Source organism: Mus pahari, unplaced genomic scaffold, assembly GCF_900095145.1.
Source record: "Mus pahari unplaced genomic scaffold, PAHARI_EIJ_v1.1 scaffold_8452_1, whole genome shotgun sequence".
Classification (NCBI taxonomy): domain Eukaryota; kingdom Metazoa; phylum Chordata; class Mammalia; order Rodentia; family Muridae; genus Mus; species Mus pahari.
Window position 1 is genome coordinate 7,696 of NW_018391907.1, and position 21,825 is coordinate 29,520.

A 21,825-nucleotide genomic window follows, 5' to 3' on the forward strand; every position below is an offset into this window, starting at 1 on the left:
TGAACATCCTGCTGCCTGACCCATGTGCCTTTTCAGTCCTTTCTCTCTAGTTCTTCTCTGGATGGACTAGGTTCTTAACTAAGAAATGCACTGCTCATGAATATGCAAATCAACTGAGTTTATGGCAGTAAATACAGGGATGTCCACACCCTGAAAACAACCTATGACCACTGTCCTCTCCACAGTCCCTGAACACACTGACTCTAACTATGGGATGGAGCTGGGTCTCTCTCTTCCTCCTGTCATTAACTGCAAGTAAGAGGCTCACCAGTTCCAATCTGAAGAGGAGACAGGGCCTGAGGTGACAATATCATCTACTCTGCCTTTCTCTCCACAGGTGTCCACTCCCAGGTCCAGTTGCAGCAGTCTGGAGCTGAGCTGGTGAAACCTGGGGTCTCAGTGAAGTTGTCCTGCAAGGCTTCTGGATACACCTTCACTGACCATACTATTCACTGGGTGAAGCAGAAGCCTGGACAGGAACTTGAGTGGATTGGATATATTTATCCTGGAAGTGGTAGTACAAACTACAATGAGAAGTTCAAGGGTAAGGCCACACTGACTGCAGACAAATCCTCCAGCACAGCCTACATGCAGCTCAATAGCCTGACATCTGAGGACTCTGCGGTCTATTTCTGTGCAAGACACAGTGTTACAACCACATCCTGAGTGTTTCAGAAACCCTGGAGGAGCAGGAAGCTGTGCTGGGTCTGAGATGAGAAAGATTAATCCTTAGACTTGGTCAGAAATTATAATTTTGATTATCTATTTATTTCCTTCTCCTTAGAGTTCTATAGTGCCTTTGTCAGCTTGTAAATGTCCATCTATGAGTGAACTGATGATGTTTCCAATAACCTAAAATTCTTCACACCTTCTGAATCACTTCAACATTTAAAACCTACATTGACATGTTTCTTATTCAATAAAACAAAAAAGAATAGCATGTTTGTGCATGATAAAAGGATCACTGCATCCTGAGTGACCAGAACTCTTTTGAATTTGTTGAGAATGATGTGTAATAGGAATCTGATCTGTGAAAAGCAAATCACCAACATTTGGGCAAACAAACACTGCTCTATAGTCTTATGTAATTTGTGACCTCAAGTGTGTTTACTCTTGTCCCATGTTCCAGCAGAATTTCCAGTCTCTTAGAAGGAGCGAAATATTTACATCAGTATGTAGAGGCATGCAAACATAAAACATGTAGGTTATTCAAAATAACAATCACATTTTATCAAACTCGTTTACCAACACAATGTATATACCTGTTAAATAATGTAGTTTCTGAGATTATACATAAGTGTTTGATTCCATATTTACTTCCTTCCAAGACTCAGTAATCATCCCTACAGTCATGAGCCTCTTTAGAACATGGACCTGTACTGATATAGCATCAACTCTCATAGTCTATTGGATACCTGTTGTTCAGTTTTGTTCTATAGATTATTTGTGAATGTGTGTCTCTGCATGAATATTTTTTCTTATGCTTGTTTCTGGTGACTTTCCTTCTGTTTGTTCTTTCCCATACCTATTTGTTTGCTATTCCTTTATCTTACCTTTTTTTTCATTTTTATTACATTTATATTCTTTTTATACATTTTTAAAGAATTAATATTTTTACACTCCATATTTTCTTTCCTTTGTCCTGATCCACCCCTCAATAGTTCCACCTCCCATACCTCCTCCCCACCCCCTCTCTCAATGTGGATGTCCCTACCTCCACCCTACCTGACCTATAAACACACTGGGGTCTCCAGTCTCTTGAGGGTTATGTGTATCATCTCTAGATGAACACAGACCTGGAAGTCCTCTACTGTATGTGTGTTGGGGGCTTCATATCAGCTGGTATATGCTGTCTGTTTTATGGTCCAGTGTTTGAGAGATCTCAGGGTCCAGATTAGTTGAGACTTCTGGTCCTGCTACAGGATTGCCCCTCTACTCAGCTTCTATCAGCCATCACTAATTCAACAACAGGAGTCAGCTGCTTCTGTCCATTGGTTAGATGCAAGTAGCTGCCTCAGAATATTTCAGAAGCTTATTTGGTCTTTCAGAGGTGAGGCATGATAGGTCCCTTTTTGTGAGCACTCCATAGCCACAGTAATAGTGTTAGGCCTTGGGATCTCCGCTTGAGCTGGATCCTACTTTGGGCCTGTTACTGGACTTTCTTTTCCTCAGGCTTCTCTCCATTTCCATCCCTGTAATTCTTTCAAAAAGGAACAATTATGAGTCAGATATTTGTCTGTGAGATGGCAACCCCATCTTTCACTTGACTTCCTGTCTTCCTGCTGGAAGTGGGCCCTACACTCTCCCTAGTGTCAGGCATTTCATTGAAGGTCCCTTCCTTTGAGTCCTGAGATTCAGTGACATTCCAGGTCTGTGGTGCCTTTGGGAGGATCCCCCATCCTCCTATTTCCCGAAGCCTCAAAGCTTCAGTAGTTTTACCTCACCCAACACCAGATCATTTATGTTCTTTTTATTTTCTAATTCAATAAAGAAACAGAATGAAGCAGAGAGAAGATTGAGTCAATGTTGGGGAATGGAAATCAGTATTCAGAGTATATTGCAGTAAAAAATATATTTTTAGTAGAAATAGAAAGTAGAGAATTTTAAAAATTTAATATACAAACAAATAATTCTGATAATACCTTCATTGTGCAACTATCCTGTATGCTCAAGTGCCCATACTTTAGGTATCATGTCTTTGTTTAAATTGTTCAATGTATATTCAGAAGCCAGGCCTGAAAGGATTTAATGATAAGGCACTTTTCATATGTAAAATTATAATGTGTAGTGAGATATACAAGTAAAATATGTGGGTTTTAGCCTCTCTCGTTTTCTTTGACTCTCTATCTTTTTCTCTGTCCCCCTTTCACTGTGACACTTCCTGTGTGTGAGTGAGTGTGTGTATTCCTATTTGTTTGCTTTTTTATTTTTAGATTCTGTTTTCTATTTTTATAAGGAAACAGAGTAGATCTGAGAGAAGACTGTGAAGGTGTTGGGGAATGGAAATTAGTAATCAGAATATATTGCATGAAGCCATCTATTTTCAGTAATATATAGAAAAAAGAATTGTAAAATATCAATAAACAAAATTTTCTGATATCTGCTGTGTAAATTTTCCATATGCTAAAAAGTCTCATGTCTTTGTTTAAATTTTTATAGTGTATTTGAAAGCCAGGATTGAAAGGATTTAGGGCATATATAAACTGGAAATGCTTAGGTGTAGTAAAATATATAAATAAAATGTTTGAGTTTTAGTGTCTCTCTGTCTGTCTCTGTTCCTGTCTGTCTCTGTCTGTCTCTGTCTCTGTCTCCCTGTGTGTGTGTGTTTGTGCTTGTATGTGCATGCTTGTGTGCACATTTTTGTAATGTTTTTTTCCATAATATATCTAGGAACACAGCATAATTTCTACTAGAAAATCTTTAATTTCTTGTGTGAATCCCTGCAGGTATCATAGAGGGAAACAAACCATGTGAAGATGAGAATGAGAATGTGGTGCACATTGACTTTGTCAACCTGGATTGGACTTTGAGGAATTTGAACATAGACCAGTCATTGTAGGTAAATTTCAGCATAATAATCGAATTTGGAAAAGTGTCTCCAGGTAACAATAAATTCCATAAACTTTTCAAATCCAGTTGCACATTAAAGCCTAAGGGGTGGTCACATATTGAAACTCTTAAATCAATTTCTCTTCACCAGGAGTGTAATTCTATTTCTAAAGCCTAGAGTATAGTGTGGTTACTGAACAACATTACAGCAGGCCATAATATACAAGTGACATCTCCCCTAAGGATGGTAATAACCTAATGGTGAAAGAGTCTGGGATAGTCATTCTGGGAAATTAGAGTGTGTTCTGTCTCCACAAATAGGAAAATATCACTAGGGTTATCTTGTTTGTTTGTTTGGTTTGATTTTTGTTTGTTTTTATTAGATATTTTAATTTATATTTCAAACACTATCCCCTTTCCTAATTTCTATTCAGAAAACCCCCTATACCCTCCCTCCTCCCCCTGCTCCCCAACCCACCTACTCCTACTTCCTGGCCCTGGCATTTCCTATAATGGGGCATAGAATCTTCACAAGACCAAGGGCCTCTCCTCCCATTGATGGCTTACTGGGGCATCCTCTGCTACATATGCTGCTAGAGACACTAGTTTGTTAAGAACCTCCACTCTTAGCTTTCTGAATAGACTTCAGTTATTTGTTCATTTTTTTCACAATCCTTTAGGTGCCATTTTTGTGTGACTAAAGTTCCTATAATAAAAACAGCATGATATTGGAATAACATAAGAAAAGATGATAAATGGAATCGAATAAATATCCACATGATGTAAACCCATATGTTGAAGGACACCTTGTTTATTCATAACAAATCAAGAAATTCTATATTAATGAAAGAAAGACTCTTNAGCCAATTGTTCTTGTCTAAATAAATCTGTATTTTGACGAATGCAAATAGATCCATTTCAGTTACCATTCACAATACTCAAATCCAAGATGATCAAAGCCTCAATATGAATTCAGATATCTTGAGCCAAAAGAACAGAATGTGGGGAAGGGCTTAGAACTCATTGGAACAGGAGACAATGTCATGAAGAGACCACCAAAGCACAGGGACTAAGAAGCATAATCAATAAATTTGGCTTCATGATATTGAGAAATTTCTGTTGGACAAAGACCACTATCAAGAGTACAAACAATGGTCTACAGGATGGAAAAATATGTTCACCAACACCAGATCTACCAGAAGTGTGATATTTGAAATACATACTTAAGAAAGTAGACATCAACCAAAAATAATCCAATTTAAAAATGAATNGTAGGTCTAAACAGAATTCTTAACAAAGAAATCACTGTTGAAAAGGAAGCACTTAAAGGACTGATCATCATCCTTTGCTGACCATGAAATTCAAATCGAAATGAGTCTAGAATTCTGTCTTACAAATGTCAGAGTGGCTAAATCTAAAATTACAAGTGACAGATAATGCTGATGAGGTCAAGTGAAAAATTCAGGATGAATATCTTTGTCCATTGCATCTCATATCACATTCATAAATCAACATCATATTTTATGTCCTCCATGGACAAAGCATCTGAAATGCAGCATTCTATTACCTGGTTAGATATGATGTTCTCTCTCAGTAGAGTTTGTTTCTGCAATTCCCATATTCACGACCAGCAATACTTGTACCTCTGGCCCTCTGGCTCTTGTTTCAAATCACACAGCTTAGCTAGGTTCCATTATCATTCCATGAACTTTTATCCCTTGTGAATTCTTCCTACTACCTGACTTTGAAGAGGACATCTGTGAGATCATTAAACATCATGGAGAGAACTTCACATATCCTCAAATATTCTCCTATTTAAAGATATATAATTCAATCACAAATGAAAAGTCCCTATAATGTTGATAACCCCAGGAAAACAAAAAGAACCCCCACTTTTACTGCAGGCTATATTGCCCATTCTTTTCCAGGGTTTCAGAGCCTTTGCTGGTACTCAGAATTCAGGGCTTGGTTTCTTTTGTAAAATCTTGCTACCACTTTGTGGTAAGATCATATTTCATGGTTTATATAAGATAAACTAAAATAAACTTTTCCTACTTAACAATACAGATGGTGAAGCATATAGTGAAAGAAATTCAGTATTAGTATTTGCTATTCATAAAAACACTGGTTCAGATATTTTTTGTCTGTCTGGAGTGCTTTCAAACAACAAAAATTGCCAGCCCAAATGCAGACTACAATATAACAAATGCGTTAGATTTGTAGGTGTCATTTTGAGTTATAGGACTACTAACCTTAAGAACAATCTGTTCTATTTGTATTTTCTAATTGTGATTTTAACTTTTATCCTTGGACTTGTAATGACAAGTCATACATATATTCTGTACCACTTGGATAATCAGGGTCAGTCAGTCTGTCCTTGTTTTATGAAGCTTGTATGAATAAAGAAGCTGGATTTTAATAAGTCCTCACAGCAGCATTGGCCTGATTATTAGTCAAAGTCATAGAAGTGGCCTGATTCCTAGCAAGTCAGGTAATAGATTCCCCTGACCACAGTGCCTGGCTCCCTCCCTCATACCCCTGACTCCTCTCTCCTCTGCTGGCCACCATTTTCTCCTCTCCATGCTGGGGAAGCCTCCATGTTGTGGATAGTCTTAGGGCTAATTATATTTGAGGTTAATTGCATTCTCCTGTGAGGGGTTTGAACAAGGAATGAGTCAACACTCAGGTGATTTCCTGTAAACCTTCTTCCCACCTTAATTTGTAAAATAAAGGAGAGCTGATGATTGGGCAGATAAAGTGAAGGTGGACTGGAAAATGAAAGAAAGTCTTTCAGTCCAGTTTTACCTATGCTTGTTTGGGGTTTTCTTGGCACAGTATATCATATTTGTGGCAGAAGGTAGAGGAAGGCTGTCTACTTCAAAAGAGAATGAGTAAGAATCAGAGGCCCCAGTGTTCTTTCATGGTCAGGCCCCTCCCATTGCTATAACATCTTTCCACTAACTAGGCCCTATATTCTAAAACCTTCCCACCTCCAATAGCACCACAGGTTGGCAGTCAAGTCTTTAGCATAGAGGGCCAATGAGGGATATGAAAAAGCTAAACCATAAGATTGGAAGTGTTTTGTAGAATTTTTAATGTCTTGTTTTAACATGAATGTTTGGTGCCATTTTGCCTAATCTCCAGTTGCTATGTTTTCTGAGGCTCTGTTATTGCCAGACTTTAGGGCCTTTCAGAAATTTAGCCTCTGACTGGAGAAAGATTATTTGATGTTTATTTATTCAGCCATAATTGAAAAGCTTTGCTGTACACTACAATATTAGCATAGAGTTTCATGATATTCTTAGTTGGGTGATACTGATTTTAATTTTTTTCTATCCAATGATGGTGGTGGTGATGGTTGATATGTCAGCATAGACAAGGTCAACTGCCTTTAATCCCATCACATAGGAGGCAGAGGAAGGTAGATGTGAGTTTGAGGCCAGCATAGTCTACACTGAGAGTTCTACAACAAAAAGGGGCACAGAGAATACATGTCTTGAAAATAACAAGCAAACGAAAAATTATTAAATCACTTCTCCCTTCCCCTTGCTCCTTTCAACCCATCTCATATATACCATTGCTATTATGATTTGGGCTGGTGTTATAGATGAGAGTTCACAGCTGCGTTAGATCATCATTGCCCTTATCCCATAGCAGCATGCATTGTACCACATGGCATTATGTGACCCAGCCAGTACCAAGGTATCTTCTAGCACAGACAGGAGGCCATGTAGCCTGGGCTGGCCTCCAACTTACCAGTGATGATCAGCGCGGGTCTTGGCTGCTTCTCAAATGCTAGAATACCGATATGTGCAATTATACACAACTATCATCTCAGTTTTAGTGCAAACTTTTAATGCCTTGAGTTCTGAAAATGGTTCCATGTGGGACTGGATCACTGGGACTGGATCATTGTCTGTATCACCAGTTTTTCCTATATCATATGTTAACAAATTTACCTTTGAAATATCACAGTGATTTTCTACTCTTTGTTTATTGGAAGTGTATTATAGCCTTCTCAGGTTTCAGTAGGCCTTTTCAGGCTTTGAAAAGGTTGAGCAGTTTTCCCTTTCTTGAGCAGGCCATGCAGACCTTGAACATTTACCATGACAGGTCTTATCAACGTGGACAGGGACATCTGTCTTGGCTGCAGTTGCAGGTTGCCATGGGAACTTTGATGTTTTGGTTGCTTGAGCTGATCTTCCTGCTACAACATACTCCATCAGAATAAGGAGATGGGTTTTGTGCTTTTTATTTTCCTTTATATACCCAAAGCTTATTTAAAACTTTGAGCCTTGATCGGAACTTTGTCTTTGCTTCATCCTTCTCCAGCCCCTTTCCTTATTTCCAGGCCCCTATCAGATAAACCCAGTTTGCCTGTGGCTGCTTGATGGCTACATAGTGTAATTTTGTAAGAAAGATTAATAAGGGACAAATATACATCTTCACCAGATAAACATCAGTGTCTTCTACTATACAGGTGGAGGGATCAGACAGAGTGCCTCCAAATACACTGGAGCCTCTTCTGTGCCAGATACTAACCCAAATGAGAAACTTTCTGCCTCTTCCACCAGGGAGGGAGCAAACTGTTTAACCTGAAGCTTGGATCCATGCTGGTGAAGGTTTGACTTTTACTCTTGTTCTTCACTGAGCACGCTGGAGGAATACACTTGTTGAAGAGAGGGGTGGTGAAGAACACTTGTTCCTCTTCCAGAGGATCTCAGTTTGATTCCCAGAACCTACACTGGGTGGCTCACAAGTACAGCCCACAGTATCTAATGCCACTTCTGGTCTCCATGGTTACCTATATACACATGGCATATATTTGCTCAGGCACATACCCATGAACAAATCATGTGCTGCTGTGGTAGTGGGGACTAGGTTTATTGTTCTCAGGAATGCCCAGATGCACCTACCTTTGGGGGCTTTTCTAACAAATACTTCATTAGAGACAAAAAAAGTAACACAAGTACTTCATTAGATACAAAAAAAAGAAACACAGGTACTTCAGTGGAACCTTGTTTGAGTAAAACTATTAAGGGTCTGTGTCTTGGACATTTGACTGTATTAAATGTACTTGCAGAAAGTTCTGTTAGTATTTCCTCAATTACCAGTGTTGAAACACTAAGATTTAGTATTGGGTAGCCAGGACTGTGTATAGTATGGGCTACTGTCATGTATTATTTGAGATCTAATTTTGGCAAATGACAAAGTTGGTAGTTTTATGTGAATGGTCCATGATATTGTGATGTTCATGATTAAAATTACCACTTTCAGGACAAAGGACTCTGGTTTTCACAGAGGCATAGGTTGGGTTCAGTTTTTCTGACAGGAAGGACTTCAGAATGCTGTATAAGAACCTCATATTATTGATGGAATAAAAGTGAGTATTTCTGCTATGTGTTCCATGTACCTTTAAGAGTAGTTGGTGTTCGATAAGGTTTGAAAAGGGAAGTCCTTGAAGACTCCTCTTTCGTTTTGGTGCCCGGAATTGAATGCAGAATGCACATATACGCTAATACATCCTGTTCTGACTTACATTCCCACATGGAAAACCAGCTAATGAATTATCAGCATATATATATATATAGAGAGAGAGAGAGCAGTGGAAACCGAAGTATAGGCAAAGGGGCTGAAACCTTATCATACCTACTGATTAAGATGTGTCAATTGACGAGTAGAAGGAAGACAACAACCACTTGAGTCACTCAGTATGAGTCTCTAAGCTTAACATTAGATAAATACTGCTTTTAATGTTTCTTAAAGAAAATTCTCTTCTCTGACAGTGGGACAACCCCACGATCTATGTTTAAGCTCAAAACCAAAGCTTTTACAGGAGCCTAAAAATCTGATAAAGAAAAAGATTTCTGAGATGATCCGTGTACAGTTTATGTTTTTATTTGAAACCAGCTGCACAAAGAAAAGATGTTCATTTTCCTGCAGTGTGGGAGAAGAGCACAACAGGGCAAATGCATCTGCTAGCATAGTTCCAGTGTGTGAACATCATCACACTCACCATTTGGGATGATGTCATTCATAAACTTCATTCAGAAAGTTCTTACAGAAAATTTTACCCCTGGATTAGTAAGTGGATTAGTAAGTAATTACATAAGGATGTATTCTCATTTCTGTGTGGGGCTGTGATTTCTGTATGTGTTTCAAGATTAGAGAAGCACAAACATTCTTTAAAAAATAACTACTCAGAAATAGAATATTCAATGTCCCTGTCTCCCGGAAGAAAAAGGTGTACTGGGATCACCCAAGAGAGGATGTCAGGTAAGATCAAGCTAAAGGCTAGAAGCCCCAGAGAAAGAACAAGATGAGCTTCACCTGCTCCTGGCACCAGGCCCCTGTCAAGTCACCTCAGTCCACCAGGGAGATTGGTGACCATCAGTTAAGAAAGGACAAGGTCCCAAGCCCTTCCTCCTGTACATGAGGCAACACCCCTAACATCTCAGACCAAGACAATAAGACAAGAGATGTGACCACAGTAAAGTAGGCCCAAAAGTGTTCTCCATGCTCCAACCATGAGGTTCCCAGAGACCTGCAGAGCTTAGCTAATTAGCTTCTGTTCCCAGATATTCCTCCCTGCAAAAGGTATTTTATCTCAGGCCCACTCTGAGTCGTGGAGTCTGGTGTGTATCCCCATTCCTCTCTGACAATAAACTTGTTTAGAACCATGGGAAGTCTCTTCCCAGGATCCACTCTGAGGTGCCATGAAGAATGTCTTCCCTTACAGAGCCACAGTCCACAGGATTCTTTTTGCCCCCAGCCACATCTGCCACTGAGCCTGCATCCAACAATGTAAGGACAATCATCTTTGCTAGGACAACCAGTTGCCACCCTTGTAGCCTGATTCTACCCCAGCTATGTACTGTTCCCAGTGTGCAGGCCCCTGAATCCAATCTCTGCTCTTCCAGGACTCCCACACAGACCTGGTCTTCCTCCTTGCAAAGCTGCTCCTGCTCTGCCTTCTTCACTCACTGCTGCTGCCACTGCTGCTGCTGCTGCTGCTCAGCTTCTCCATGATTTAGGTTGAAATCATCAACTACTCCTAATGGCCCAGAGCTTCTCTGGTACTCTTCTCCATCACTTCCTCTAAGTCCTGGAAGGCCTCATACACTTCATACACTTCAGTTCTTTCACTTTCTCAAACCTGATTAGCTTTTCAGATGCCATCTCTGAGAGGGTTCACACCCTCTTTTCTTGCTCCTCAGGCCCTGCCTCAGGTCCTCTGTTCCTCTCATTCTGGCTGCCAATTCATACATTAGAATGCAACCTTACATTTTGATCACCCAAGAGGACTGAAGTACAATATTTTCTGTGAATGGGGAATCATGTGTGCTCTGAGTTTCCTTTGGTGTTGAGGATAAGTGGAATTTTGGGGTACTTCTGAAAGGAGACTTGAATGGTGAGAAATGTTACAAGCCTTAAGCAGATCCAGAGTATAGCCGCCTGCAGCCACAGTAACTGGGTTCCAGGGTATGAGGCTGGAACTGTAAAGGAGGGAAAGGTGAGAGTGGAAAGGAGACGAAGACAGATTTCTCATCAAGGCCCAATGTTTACTGAAATTCTGTGCTCATAAATGGGAAAAACCCATCTCCTGTAGATCCACTCTTGATGCCTGAAGCCAGGCTGTAAGCAATTAGTCTGGCAGCACTAGGTTGGCAGAAGGTGTCAGTAGCTGGGTTGCCTGCTGTCTCAGAAATTTCTCAGGAAGGAAGGTTCAGCCACTTAGCAGGTAGTCTTGGAGCAGAGCATTGGCAGATGACAGAACATTAGAACCATCTAAGTCTGAATGCTCCACCCCAGGTGGTCTCATTTTCAGTGGCATCAAGGTCTGAAACAGCCTGCTGAAGGCTGGGGGAGGCTACACAAAGGATGGTGACTTCTCAGAGGAAGGAGCATGCTTTTGCATGTGGCAAGAGGTGTGGTTAGAATGTGCTTTACTATGCATCCAGAGTAAGATAGTTTGGGAAGAGACCTGCATTCTTCCAAAACATCCTTGTAGCTCATTAGCCACTCCCAGACTTAGTGCAGGCAGCCTTTGCAGGAGTTGTGGAGAGACCTCAGGCTTTTCCAGCAGTGACCATTGGACCACATTGAGCTTTTGATCTTGGTATGGGACATTTCATTTCTCCATGAAACACTCAAAGAGTTTAGCTTGTGGAAAATAACTTTAATCCCAGAACTATATATTTTCTTCCCATATATCCTACTTTGAGTTATGAAATAATATTGTAATCCATTTACTACAAGGTAAATATTACAAAATATTTTCAGGAAAATATTAAAAATAACTCAAACACAAATGCCAAGATTTTTATATTTTGAGCAGATAAACCAAGCAGCAGACCAAACCAATGTTTTCCATGTTGGGGAGGTTTATTATGTGGGAATGGGGGAGTGGGAAGTGGGTAGAAGTGTAGAGAAGAGGAGAGAGAGAGAAAGAGGGGGACAGAAGAAGGCAAAGAGGGCAAAGAAAGCAAGGAGAAGATGGCTTTCTATTTTATACAGAAAATGAAGTCACACCAGTGAGGGTGGAAACTGAGCCAAGTGGATTGTGGGATTGAAGGTCATTGTCCTGGCAATGCAGTTCAAGGCTCACATGGTTAGGCAAGGCTTGGAATATCCTGGTGCTAACAAAGATAAAATAAACTTTATATTTCCTATGGATTTCTTGGCTCATGTCACATGATTCACAACAGAATTTCCAGTATAGAGAGGTGAAGAGAGAAAGGAGATGGTGGTGTCAAATAGAACCTGGGACAGCAGCAGTGCTTTACCTCCTGATCTATTGAAAAGAAACACCTTGTGTGGGGTGAGGGGGAGTGGATCCCTGCAGGCAAACATTAGGAGGCTCTGGAACTGGACTTGGAAAACAACTGACAGTAGACATTTCTCTTAACTTTAACTTTCACAAGAGCCTCTTGTTCCACAAACCAGTATTCTGAAGAGAAGTCTGTCCTGGCAGGATTGTCTGTCACAGCAGTCCTTCCATCTCTTCCATAAATACTTCATAAGCATCACCTTTAGTTTGTACTGAGACAAGAATTGAAGGATGAGATCATGGGGCTGCTTTGGCAACTGACATAGCAGAGTCATTCTTCGACCTTCTTTACAGAACAGTAGTCTCCAGCTGATTCTCATGGCATATCCTCATTGCAGTGGGCACAAACTGTATGACACCCGTTTTGGGATTGGTGATCTGAGACTTGGCACTGATGGTCACTGTGGCTTTATTCTTGATGGTGGCCTCACTTGTATCCTCTGCCTTTGCTTGATGAATGATGCTGGCAGGGCACTCAGCATCCCTGTGTTGTTCAAGAGAGCTGGTGGGAAAAGGCCAGATGGGGCAGGTACAGAGAAGGCCCCAAGGGTAGGTGCACCATGCCAGGATGATGATCAGGGATACCTGGAGGTGCAGTAGGAGGTAGACTTGGTAGGGCTCCCTGAGGATGATGCTAGGGGACAGACCTGGTGGGCCTGGTGGAGGTACTTGAGGTAAAATTTGAGGTAAAGGCCCTTGGATTCCTGGCATTCCAGGTGGACTTAGGAATGGAGGAAAGCCTGTAGGTGGTCCAGGAGGCTCTAAGTGTGGGACAGGTGGTCTTCCTGGCATGGGAGCTGGTTGTATCTGAGAAGTAGGAACAGACTGTGGAGCAGATGTGCCATCAGAGAGGGAATCTACTTTGTGCTTCAGAATCATCAGAGTCTTTGTCATCATCCTTTTCTGAAAATTCCTCCACTTCCTGTCCTTCCTCAGGGATTTCCTGACCTGCCATCTGAAGTATCTAGACTTGAACAGGAGTCGTCTCCTTCATGTGCTTCTTCCTTCATTTCCAAGACATATCAGTGAATCGGGATACCCAGACCTGACTTTCTCTGCTCAGTGATGTTGTGCTCACTGTTATCTCAGACTCTTTAAATTAAAGGCCTAAACTATGAAACTTTATGAATATGACACTGGCAAAGAATGAGCATCTGGATAATTTAAACCCTCATGATCCTGGAGTTCAAGTTTGTAATACAGAATGCAAAGATCAGTAACATTCACAAGAAACAACTGAGAAACCACATGTACTGGGTAACTTTGTCAATGAAGAGGAAGGTCCATTCCTCCTTGCTAAGTATGAAAGCAGCAACTAGTTCTCATGTGGCTGAGCATCAACTGTGCTTCAGATCTTTGCTTGTAAACCCTCTTTCTCCACCAGCAAATCCGCATATCTCTGCTGAAGCTCTTTCTCTTGTTCCTGTTGCTGCTGCACATCTCCTTTTAGGCACTCTAGCCTACGGGGAATAGCAGAGTCTTCATGTTTCTTGAGTTCTTCAAAAGTGTGTAGATCCAAGTAGGCCTGCTCAATCTGGTCCCATAAGTCATTCAATTGTGTCATGAGCCCCATAGCACTAGACTGGTAACCACCAAGCAAAATCTTCATCTTCTTTTCCATCTTTGCAGCTCTCTTGGCTTCTGTTGTCATGTGACCCCTGTTTCTCTCAAGTCTCTTTTCAAGTGATTCAATTCTGTCCTTTTTGCTAGCAAGATTAGCATGAGTGTAGCAGCTCTGAGCAGGAAGATAGAGGACTTGACTGTAGCATTCCTTCCACACCTGGTTGTAAGCTTCACTGGAGAGTTCTCCATGGCTCATTACTTGTTTTACCACTTCCATCTCTTGTACCAGAACTTCCTTTTCAGATCTTCTTTGGAGAACTTCTCATAAGTGCTATGCTCAAGATAGGTAATGTGCTCTGAATTGCTGGTAGCACACCCGATATTATTTTCTTTTTTTATTTCCAGATGGTTTGTAGGGATAATGTAGAAGATCATAATGAAGCATCGTAATCATTTCTTTTTTGATCAGTTCTTCACTCTTCTGTAAAGCTGTTAGAGGTGGTTCTACATTTAAAGGTCTTAAAATAGTTTCGACAGTCTGGGTAGATCCTTCTGAACAGCTCTGTGCATTTGTTGCATTTCCTTTACATGCTCAGCATCTTGTATGGCCTGTTTTCGAGCATCCACATCAGCAGCATCTTCAATGTAGGTACCATCTATTTCAAGTTCTTCCAGTTCCTTCTCAGCATTTTCAGGCATAACAATTTCAAAATCGTTCTTAGGTGCAGGGAGGCTTAAGAACCCTAGATGGAGATGTTCACGAGATTCTCTTTCCATCTGCTTCAAGTAAGAGTGGTCACTGTACTCTGCCATTCCATCCTCAGAATTAATTTTTAACTTGTCTCTAAGTGGTGTTCTACCTGGGGTGGCATTAGTAACTGGTTTAGGGGTTGTTCCCCTTCGGGGAGTCAGCCCTTCAGCTCCATTAGCAGGAGTCCTGAAAGGTGTAGACAGAATTGTATTTGGAATGTGCAAAACCTGCCGCTGTGGGGTCACACCACAGAAGTCATTCTCATGCAGTGTGGTATTAAGCCCACCTTTCAATGGCGTGTCCACATTGGACAAGGCCATGAGGTTCTGAGTTTCCTGTAGAATCCTGTCTTGAGAGGATGGTGTCCCTGGGGTTCTCAGAGAAAAGCTGTTGTTTATGACACTGTACTCAGACAGGAGACTGCTAGAAGCAGAGTTTGTTATTCCAGACTCCTCTGCAGTCTGCAGAGCAACTTCACTGGCCTGGCCTACCTTGACAACTTCCTGGAGTTCAGCATCTGAAATCTGAGGGGCAGGCAGCACAAGTTTTCTTCTCTTTTCCTAAACTCAGAGATACCACTAGTATGGAGCATAGCTAATGGTAAATCAGATTCCCTTTTCCTTTTTAAATGCGGTTTGTCTCTTTTTCTTTCCCTTCCTTTGTTTTCAGATCTTAGCTCCCCATCAAGATCCTGCTGTCATAATTTCCTGAAATCAGCATCAAGGGCCTGGTTGCTCACCTCAGAAGTATCATAAAAACCAAGAGCAGGCTTTTTTTCAAATGGGATTTCAGCATTATAATCGACTCCTCTCTTCTTTTTCCTTTTCTTCTGAATCTCTATGCCTGCTGCTCAAGCTCTCTTCATTTCTGGAAGTCAGCAAGGCGCCTTGCTCCCTCCAACTGCTTTTCTCTTGCTTTCCTTTTAGCCTTTTTGCCTTGAGTATTGGCCAGCCATCTCGAGTCTCAGAAAGCATCTCAAGTTCGTCCTCATTCATGTCAATTGTATCAGGCCGGGCTGGTTTGGTTTCTGGGTTTGGATCTATCTCTCCAGGCTTAAGTTTTCAGGGATCATCTGTTGTATCCTCTTCATTTTCCCTTTGGGCAGTTTTGTCCAGGAGGAATTCATAGTGTTCCAAGCACTGGGCTGCTGTTCTTCCTATGATCGGAGCAATGGTCCTCCACTGAGTTGGCATCAGCTTGGCCAAGTGAAAGAGTTTTTCTTCCTCTTCTCTGGACCATTCAGTTTTTTTAATACTTGGATCCAGCCATTCATACCATCTGGCTTTGCATTGCTTTGCTGATTTCCTATGCAGCAAGGAGGTAATACTAGACCACTGGTTCTTCCCATATTTCATTACTGCTGCTTTCAGAATTTCATCCTTTGTATTCCTCCACACTCCCCCTTTGATTGTAATCCGGGGCATCTTGGCAGCAGAGTGTCCCAGCAAGCAGCCAACCTTTGAGAAGGTAGTAATGGTGCTTCAATCACGGACTCAGCAACCTTCTGCTTTTCATATGATTTACTTCTTAATTTTAAAAAAGGAATGACTGTGAGGTTCCTGGGCAGGCAGTAGCAGCTAGAAGGTTCTCCTGGAGAATTTTCTGAGAAAGGGACTTCATCACTGCCTCTGATTCAACCATGCAGGCGCTGCTGTCTTGAAACCTCATGCCTTGGAAAGAAAGAATTTATTTATTAAAACCTCTGTACACAACATTGAATTGTATAACTTAATAAAAATTTCATTTTATCATTCTGAGGAATGTAGTTTTACATAAAAAAGCAGTTTAAGATTTCATAAAACACTTAATAGACTCAGATACCATTTCCATACATTTTTAAGAATTTAGAGTACTCAAGATTATTATTAGATAGATGGGGAAAACAGATTATCTCTGGTGGTTCTCTGACTTTCACTCAGGTGCTGTAGTTGTTTTACACACAGACACTCACACAGACAAACACCCTTGCACTCATGCACTTAATGTAAGCAAAATTTGTTCATTCATAATTTTATTATATATATATATATATATATATATATATATATATATGTGTGTGTGTGTGTGTGTGTGTGTGTGTGTGTGTGTGTGTGTGTGTGTTTATCTATCTGCATATCTATCTGTAACCACATGCATGCTTGGTGCCTGAAGTTTCTAGAAGAGGGCACTGGACCCACTGGGTACTAGAGTAGCAGATGTCTCTGAGCCACCATGTTAGTGTTTGGGATTAGTGCTCCTAATTGATTGCATTTTGGCCTAGACTGAATAGACAGAATGTGGTTAAGCTTTATCGAATCAGGTTAATCGCATTGACAAAGGAAGTCTCAGAAATGCCCATCATAGACTTTGTTCTCTGCTTACATCACATGACTAGCATTTGGAATATGCATTGCAAGCTTTGAAAGGGAGAACATAAAATATATAGGTCAAATATTAATGCAGAACCAGGAATAGAAATGGAGCTGAATCCTGAGTTCGAGGATAGAAAATTAAATTAAGGGAGTGGTGAACTTGTTTCAAGATCCTACACAGCAAAATTTAATCCCAGGGGATAAAGCCAAGCAGATCTCTGAGTTCAAGGTCAGCCAGAAACAGAGCAAGTCCTAGGTGAAGAAAGCTTAAATGCATGCATGCTCATACACACCTTTAATCCCAGGAGACAGGCATACTGATCTCTGAGTTCAAATTCAATCTATACAGCAAGACCCAGGAGAGTCAAGCTTAGGCAGTGAAGGAGTTGTGAAAGATGAAGCTAGTCATATTGTCATCGAAAAAAGGGACCAGTTTTCATTTCCTGCAAGAAGCAGAACTTGTCAGCTTTGGCCCTGTGACTCTGAATTTACAGTCAAGAAGAGAAGGCGGCTACTGGGACAATTGATGGTGGTTAGCTGGAGTTAAAAAATTAGTGGGGATGAAGAACAGACCAGCTTCATTGAGGTGACATCTTCTGGGAAGTATTTTCTCAGAATACAAGGAAGCTGGGTTCCAGAGAGAAGCAAAGCACATCCTGCTGCAGCTCTACTTGGAAATGTGTAAGAGTCACCCATGTGTTACTGATTTTGAGAAAAAAAGGGAAACAAAAGCACTGTCCTCTGGGAGCTTGACTTAAGTGATTCTATCTCTGGTCTTAAAAAAGTTCAAACCTGCAGTGACATCCCCAAAGGGTCTGATGGGACACACTTAGCAAATTTCAGTCTTCAAGAAAATAAGCAAGAAAAGGCCATGGCATTGGGGGAACACCAGCTATTTTGTTAAACTGCCTGGGACTAAGTACCACAAGGTGGTGAGGATGGAACAGAGTTCTTGTAGAATACAGACACACCATGGCTTTATACAAGCTAAGAGCATGCCTTCAGAGGGTCCTTTAGAAACATTGTGCAGTCTGGCTTCTTCCAAAAAGTTGTCAAATCCAAAAGAATCTTCCTCAAAATGAAATGGTCCTTCTTGGCCTCTCTGTATATAGTCTAAACAATAAAATGCCTTATCAGCAATGAATCTGTGGGTCATTATTCTGGTTCTGAAGTCATCAACTTACATGTCCTTGTCCTTACATTTACTGGGCCTGTAGATACTCTGAGCCTCATCATTCCCACCTCTCCAGGCCTCATCATAAACAATGTAATTTTCATCCTCTCCTCCTGCAAGCCCTTGGCAACTTTGAAGAGCATTTGCTCATAAGGGACTTCATTGGAAGTTTGAGGATTGGGCATACCAGAGCAGTGACTTCACTGACATCTCAATTTTCATTTCTTTGTTGTTAGCAGGAGCTGCCCTGGAAAGGTTCCAGTCATCCACCCTCTCTTTTTGACTGTCATCAAGGATTTCATCCCTTTCACAGGCCTCACCTTCCTTTGGACTTTCAGCCCAGCTCTCCTCTCTGAATTTCTGGGACATTTCTATAAGTTTCACTTCCTGGTTTTGTTTGCTTTGTTTTGTTTTGTTTTGCTTTTGCTTTTTCAGCCATCATTTTCTCCTATTTGGCTCACATTTCCACAGCTTCATTTACCTTCAGATCAGCAATAGAGAGTTTGCAAATTTTCATTTATATGTATATCCTGCATCCCTATTTCCATCAAAGGCCACTTCTTTACCAATGGAATCTTATAAAGTTTCAAGTTCTTCCAGCTGTGTACACGGAGAGATCTTCCATTCTTACTGATCTTTAAAATTCTTCTTCCAAGTAGGACAGTGCATCTTAGGCACTGGAGGAGAAGGTGGTCCTCAGGGAATTTTCTTACTAATCTTGAATCTTGGGTATTTCTGCATTTCTACCATCTGAATAACCCCTTGTTCAGCTCCAGAATAGAATGTTCCTCCTTGCTGAGATGGCATGGCAGCAGCAACCTTCCTTTATTCTATCTTCTGCAAGGCCACTCTTTTCTTTTCTGTTATCTCTTCAATGGCCTCTTCATAGGGACATTGCATATCTGGGTCATCTACAATTATAACTTCCTTTCGAACCAGGTCAGGTTATTTTTTGTAAATGACCTTTTCTTTTGGTGGTTCATATCTAGTAATATTAATATATTATATATTATTTAATATATAATCATATAATAATCATATATAATCATTTAATATATCATCATATTTAATTTTCCCTTCATGAGCCAACTGAATGGCCAATGAATTTGACCCTCCCCCCCCATATCCATACAACACTGGCCACATAGATTTCTGGGAGCATCTCCATCCCTAATATCCTCTAAGAAGCTCTGAATGCAGCCTTTAATATATCTGGATTAGGGAGGCATCATTCCAGAGGAGATCTGCAAGGTCTGCTGTGATATCTGAGATCTTTTCCTTTTTCCAGCTTCTAGTTGGTCCTGAGATAGCTGAGTAGGTCCAGGTAAAAATCTGGTGAGCACCATCGTCTCTGAAAGAGGAATAAGACAGGCAAGAAAACTTTTTCTTTCTCAGATAAGGTTGTTCTTGTAGTGCTTGCTGCCCTGGAATTCTTTGACATTAGGCACCTGTAACTCAATCATGAAGAAACCAGATGGCTCCCCAACTGGCCTAAGGTTGTTGATGCAGCAAGCAACTGCAGGAAACTCACAAGCAGTTCTTGGGTGAGTTTCTCTCAATATCAGCATTAACACAAGGTGAATTAAACAACACTACATAAGGCAAACCATTACATTCCTGTCATTAGCTAAGAATTATGAGGTGGAACAAACCAACCCAAGGCTCAGTGCAAAACTTCCACTGTATGTGGTCTCATATTTATACTACTTCTTCAGGGATCCTTTCACATGTTTGCTATATCCAGACATACTTTCACCTTTGTCTCCTTCAGGAATAGTTTCTTTCACCTGGGTCTGCTTCAGGAAAAGGGTCTTTTATGTGTTTGCTTTAGCAAGAGTCCTTTGTGTATATATCATACTTTTAAGTTTAGTACTTTTATGGGACTCCAGAGTGTTTTCATGTGGTTGGTCCTTTTCAGTTTCTCCAGGCAGAGTTTTCACTAACTATCCATTCTTGTTAATACAGGCATATTCCAGCAGCAAGTCCAAAACTATTTCATCTTCTAAGAGTCAGCCATATCCTGAGCTGCTGCAGGATTTCAGTTATTTATGACAACATTTTCATTCCCTTGTCAAATTATTATTAATTTTACTTTGTCTGTTATATAATGTAGGTGAGAAATTTACCCTCAGGGAACATAGGTTCTCTGCCCGAAAAGTAGCCTGATGCATACAGGAAAAAACTGTTGCCTCCTGTCATTACTGTTTTAGAAATATGATATGCAAGAGCTGCTTCCAACTGCCACAGAGGAGTAACCTGCCTTGGGACATTGCAGCAATATTGTCACAATATAAAACCTCTGATGTCTAAGTCATTATCCATATGTAAACTAGGTCCACTTCTCTTTTTTGCTTAGCTCCATGAACAATGAACTGACAGGTACAAAGTATTTCTCAAGCCAGACTGTGTAACTTGAGTGTAAGCCATGACAAACCTAAGTGCATGGAAGCTCATCATAAGCAGGGGACACAATGAGGCCAGAAATTCCCATAGAAAGATGAGAAGGGTATGGAAGGTACAATGTGTCCTCTGTGGTTGTCTTTCTTAAATGTATTAACTTATTTGTCCTGCTGTGATTGACATGTGATGTGTATGTGTTCAAACACTGTAAAGATTCATTGTGAAACACTTCCCAGATGTATGTTTATTTGTTTTTATAGCTTTTTGTAATTTCTGAATAAAATCATACAATGTTTTCTAATACCTGATTTCCCTACCCACAACTTACGTCAGAGCCTTTCTACCTTCTATCTTTCCCAGCTACACATCTTTTTAGTTTATTTTTTTCTGAAAAAGCAAAAAGTATAAAAGAAAGAAGTTTGATGGGGATCAAAAGCAAACAACAACAAAAAAAAAACAAGCCAACAAACAAAAAACAACAAAACCAAACCAGGACATATGCACACACACACACATGTATACACATGCATACACACATGCCCAGACACACTCAAAGACACACACACACACACACACACACACATACACACACAGGCATACAGAGGACACACATATACACACACTGACACATACACACACAGCCACAGACACAGACACAGATACACATACATACACTTATGCAAACACACACACACACACATACAGGCACAGACACAGATATACATACACAGAGACACATACATATATACACACAGACACACACAAGTACACACAGAGACAGGGACGCACACATAAAAACACAGACACATAAACACACAGACACACAGATACAGATACAAACACACATGTACACACTCACAGACAGTAAAATCAGTAAAATCAAAGCTCTGTAGTGCTCATATGAGGGCAAACTGAAGTGAGAGAAAGAGATCTATATAAAGTAATATTGAAAAAAAATCTGCGGAAATAAGATAGAAAATATGTCTTGTTGGCAATCAACTACTAATCCTGTCTTCCTTGATTAATATCTCCGTGCTTAATATCTCCTGTGAGGCTCTATAGAAGGAAATTAATTTTTCCTTTGTATGTGAGTGTCAATTGCAGAGTTTCTTTGTTAGGGCTGAGAACCTGTGTCCATTTCCCCCTCCCAATTTGGGGATTTTAATGTGGGTTGACTTGGTTCAGGCTCTGTGCCTTCAGCCACAGT

General features: G+C 40.6%; 3 pseudogenes and 1 gene segment (V, D, J or C); 1 reads left to right on the forward strand and 3 right to left on the reverse strand.

Moving 5' to 3' along the window:
* Positions 1-209: 209 nt before the first annotated feature.
* Positions 210-666, forward strand: LOC110314745. The segment is given in 2 exon segments: positions 210-255; positions 338-666. Coding segments are annotated over 2 exon segments (375 nt in total).
* A 12,001-nt stretch (positions 667-12,667) lies between these two features.
* LOC110314740 lies at positions 12,668-13,464 on the reverse strand (annotated as a pseudogene).
* Positions 13,465-13,727: 263 nt separating this feature from the next.
* LOC110314741 lies at positions 13,728-16,132 on the reverse strand (annotated as a pseudogene).
* A 1,804-nt stretch (positions 16,133-17,936) lies between these two features.
* LOC110314742 lies at positions 17,937-19,564 on the reverse strand (annotated as a pseudogene).
* Positions 19,565-21,825: the final 2,261 nt, after the last annotated feature.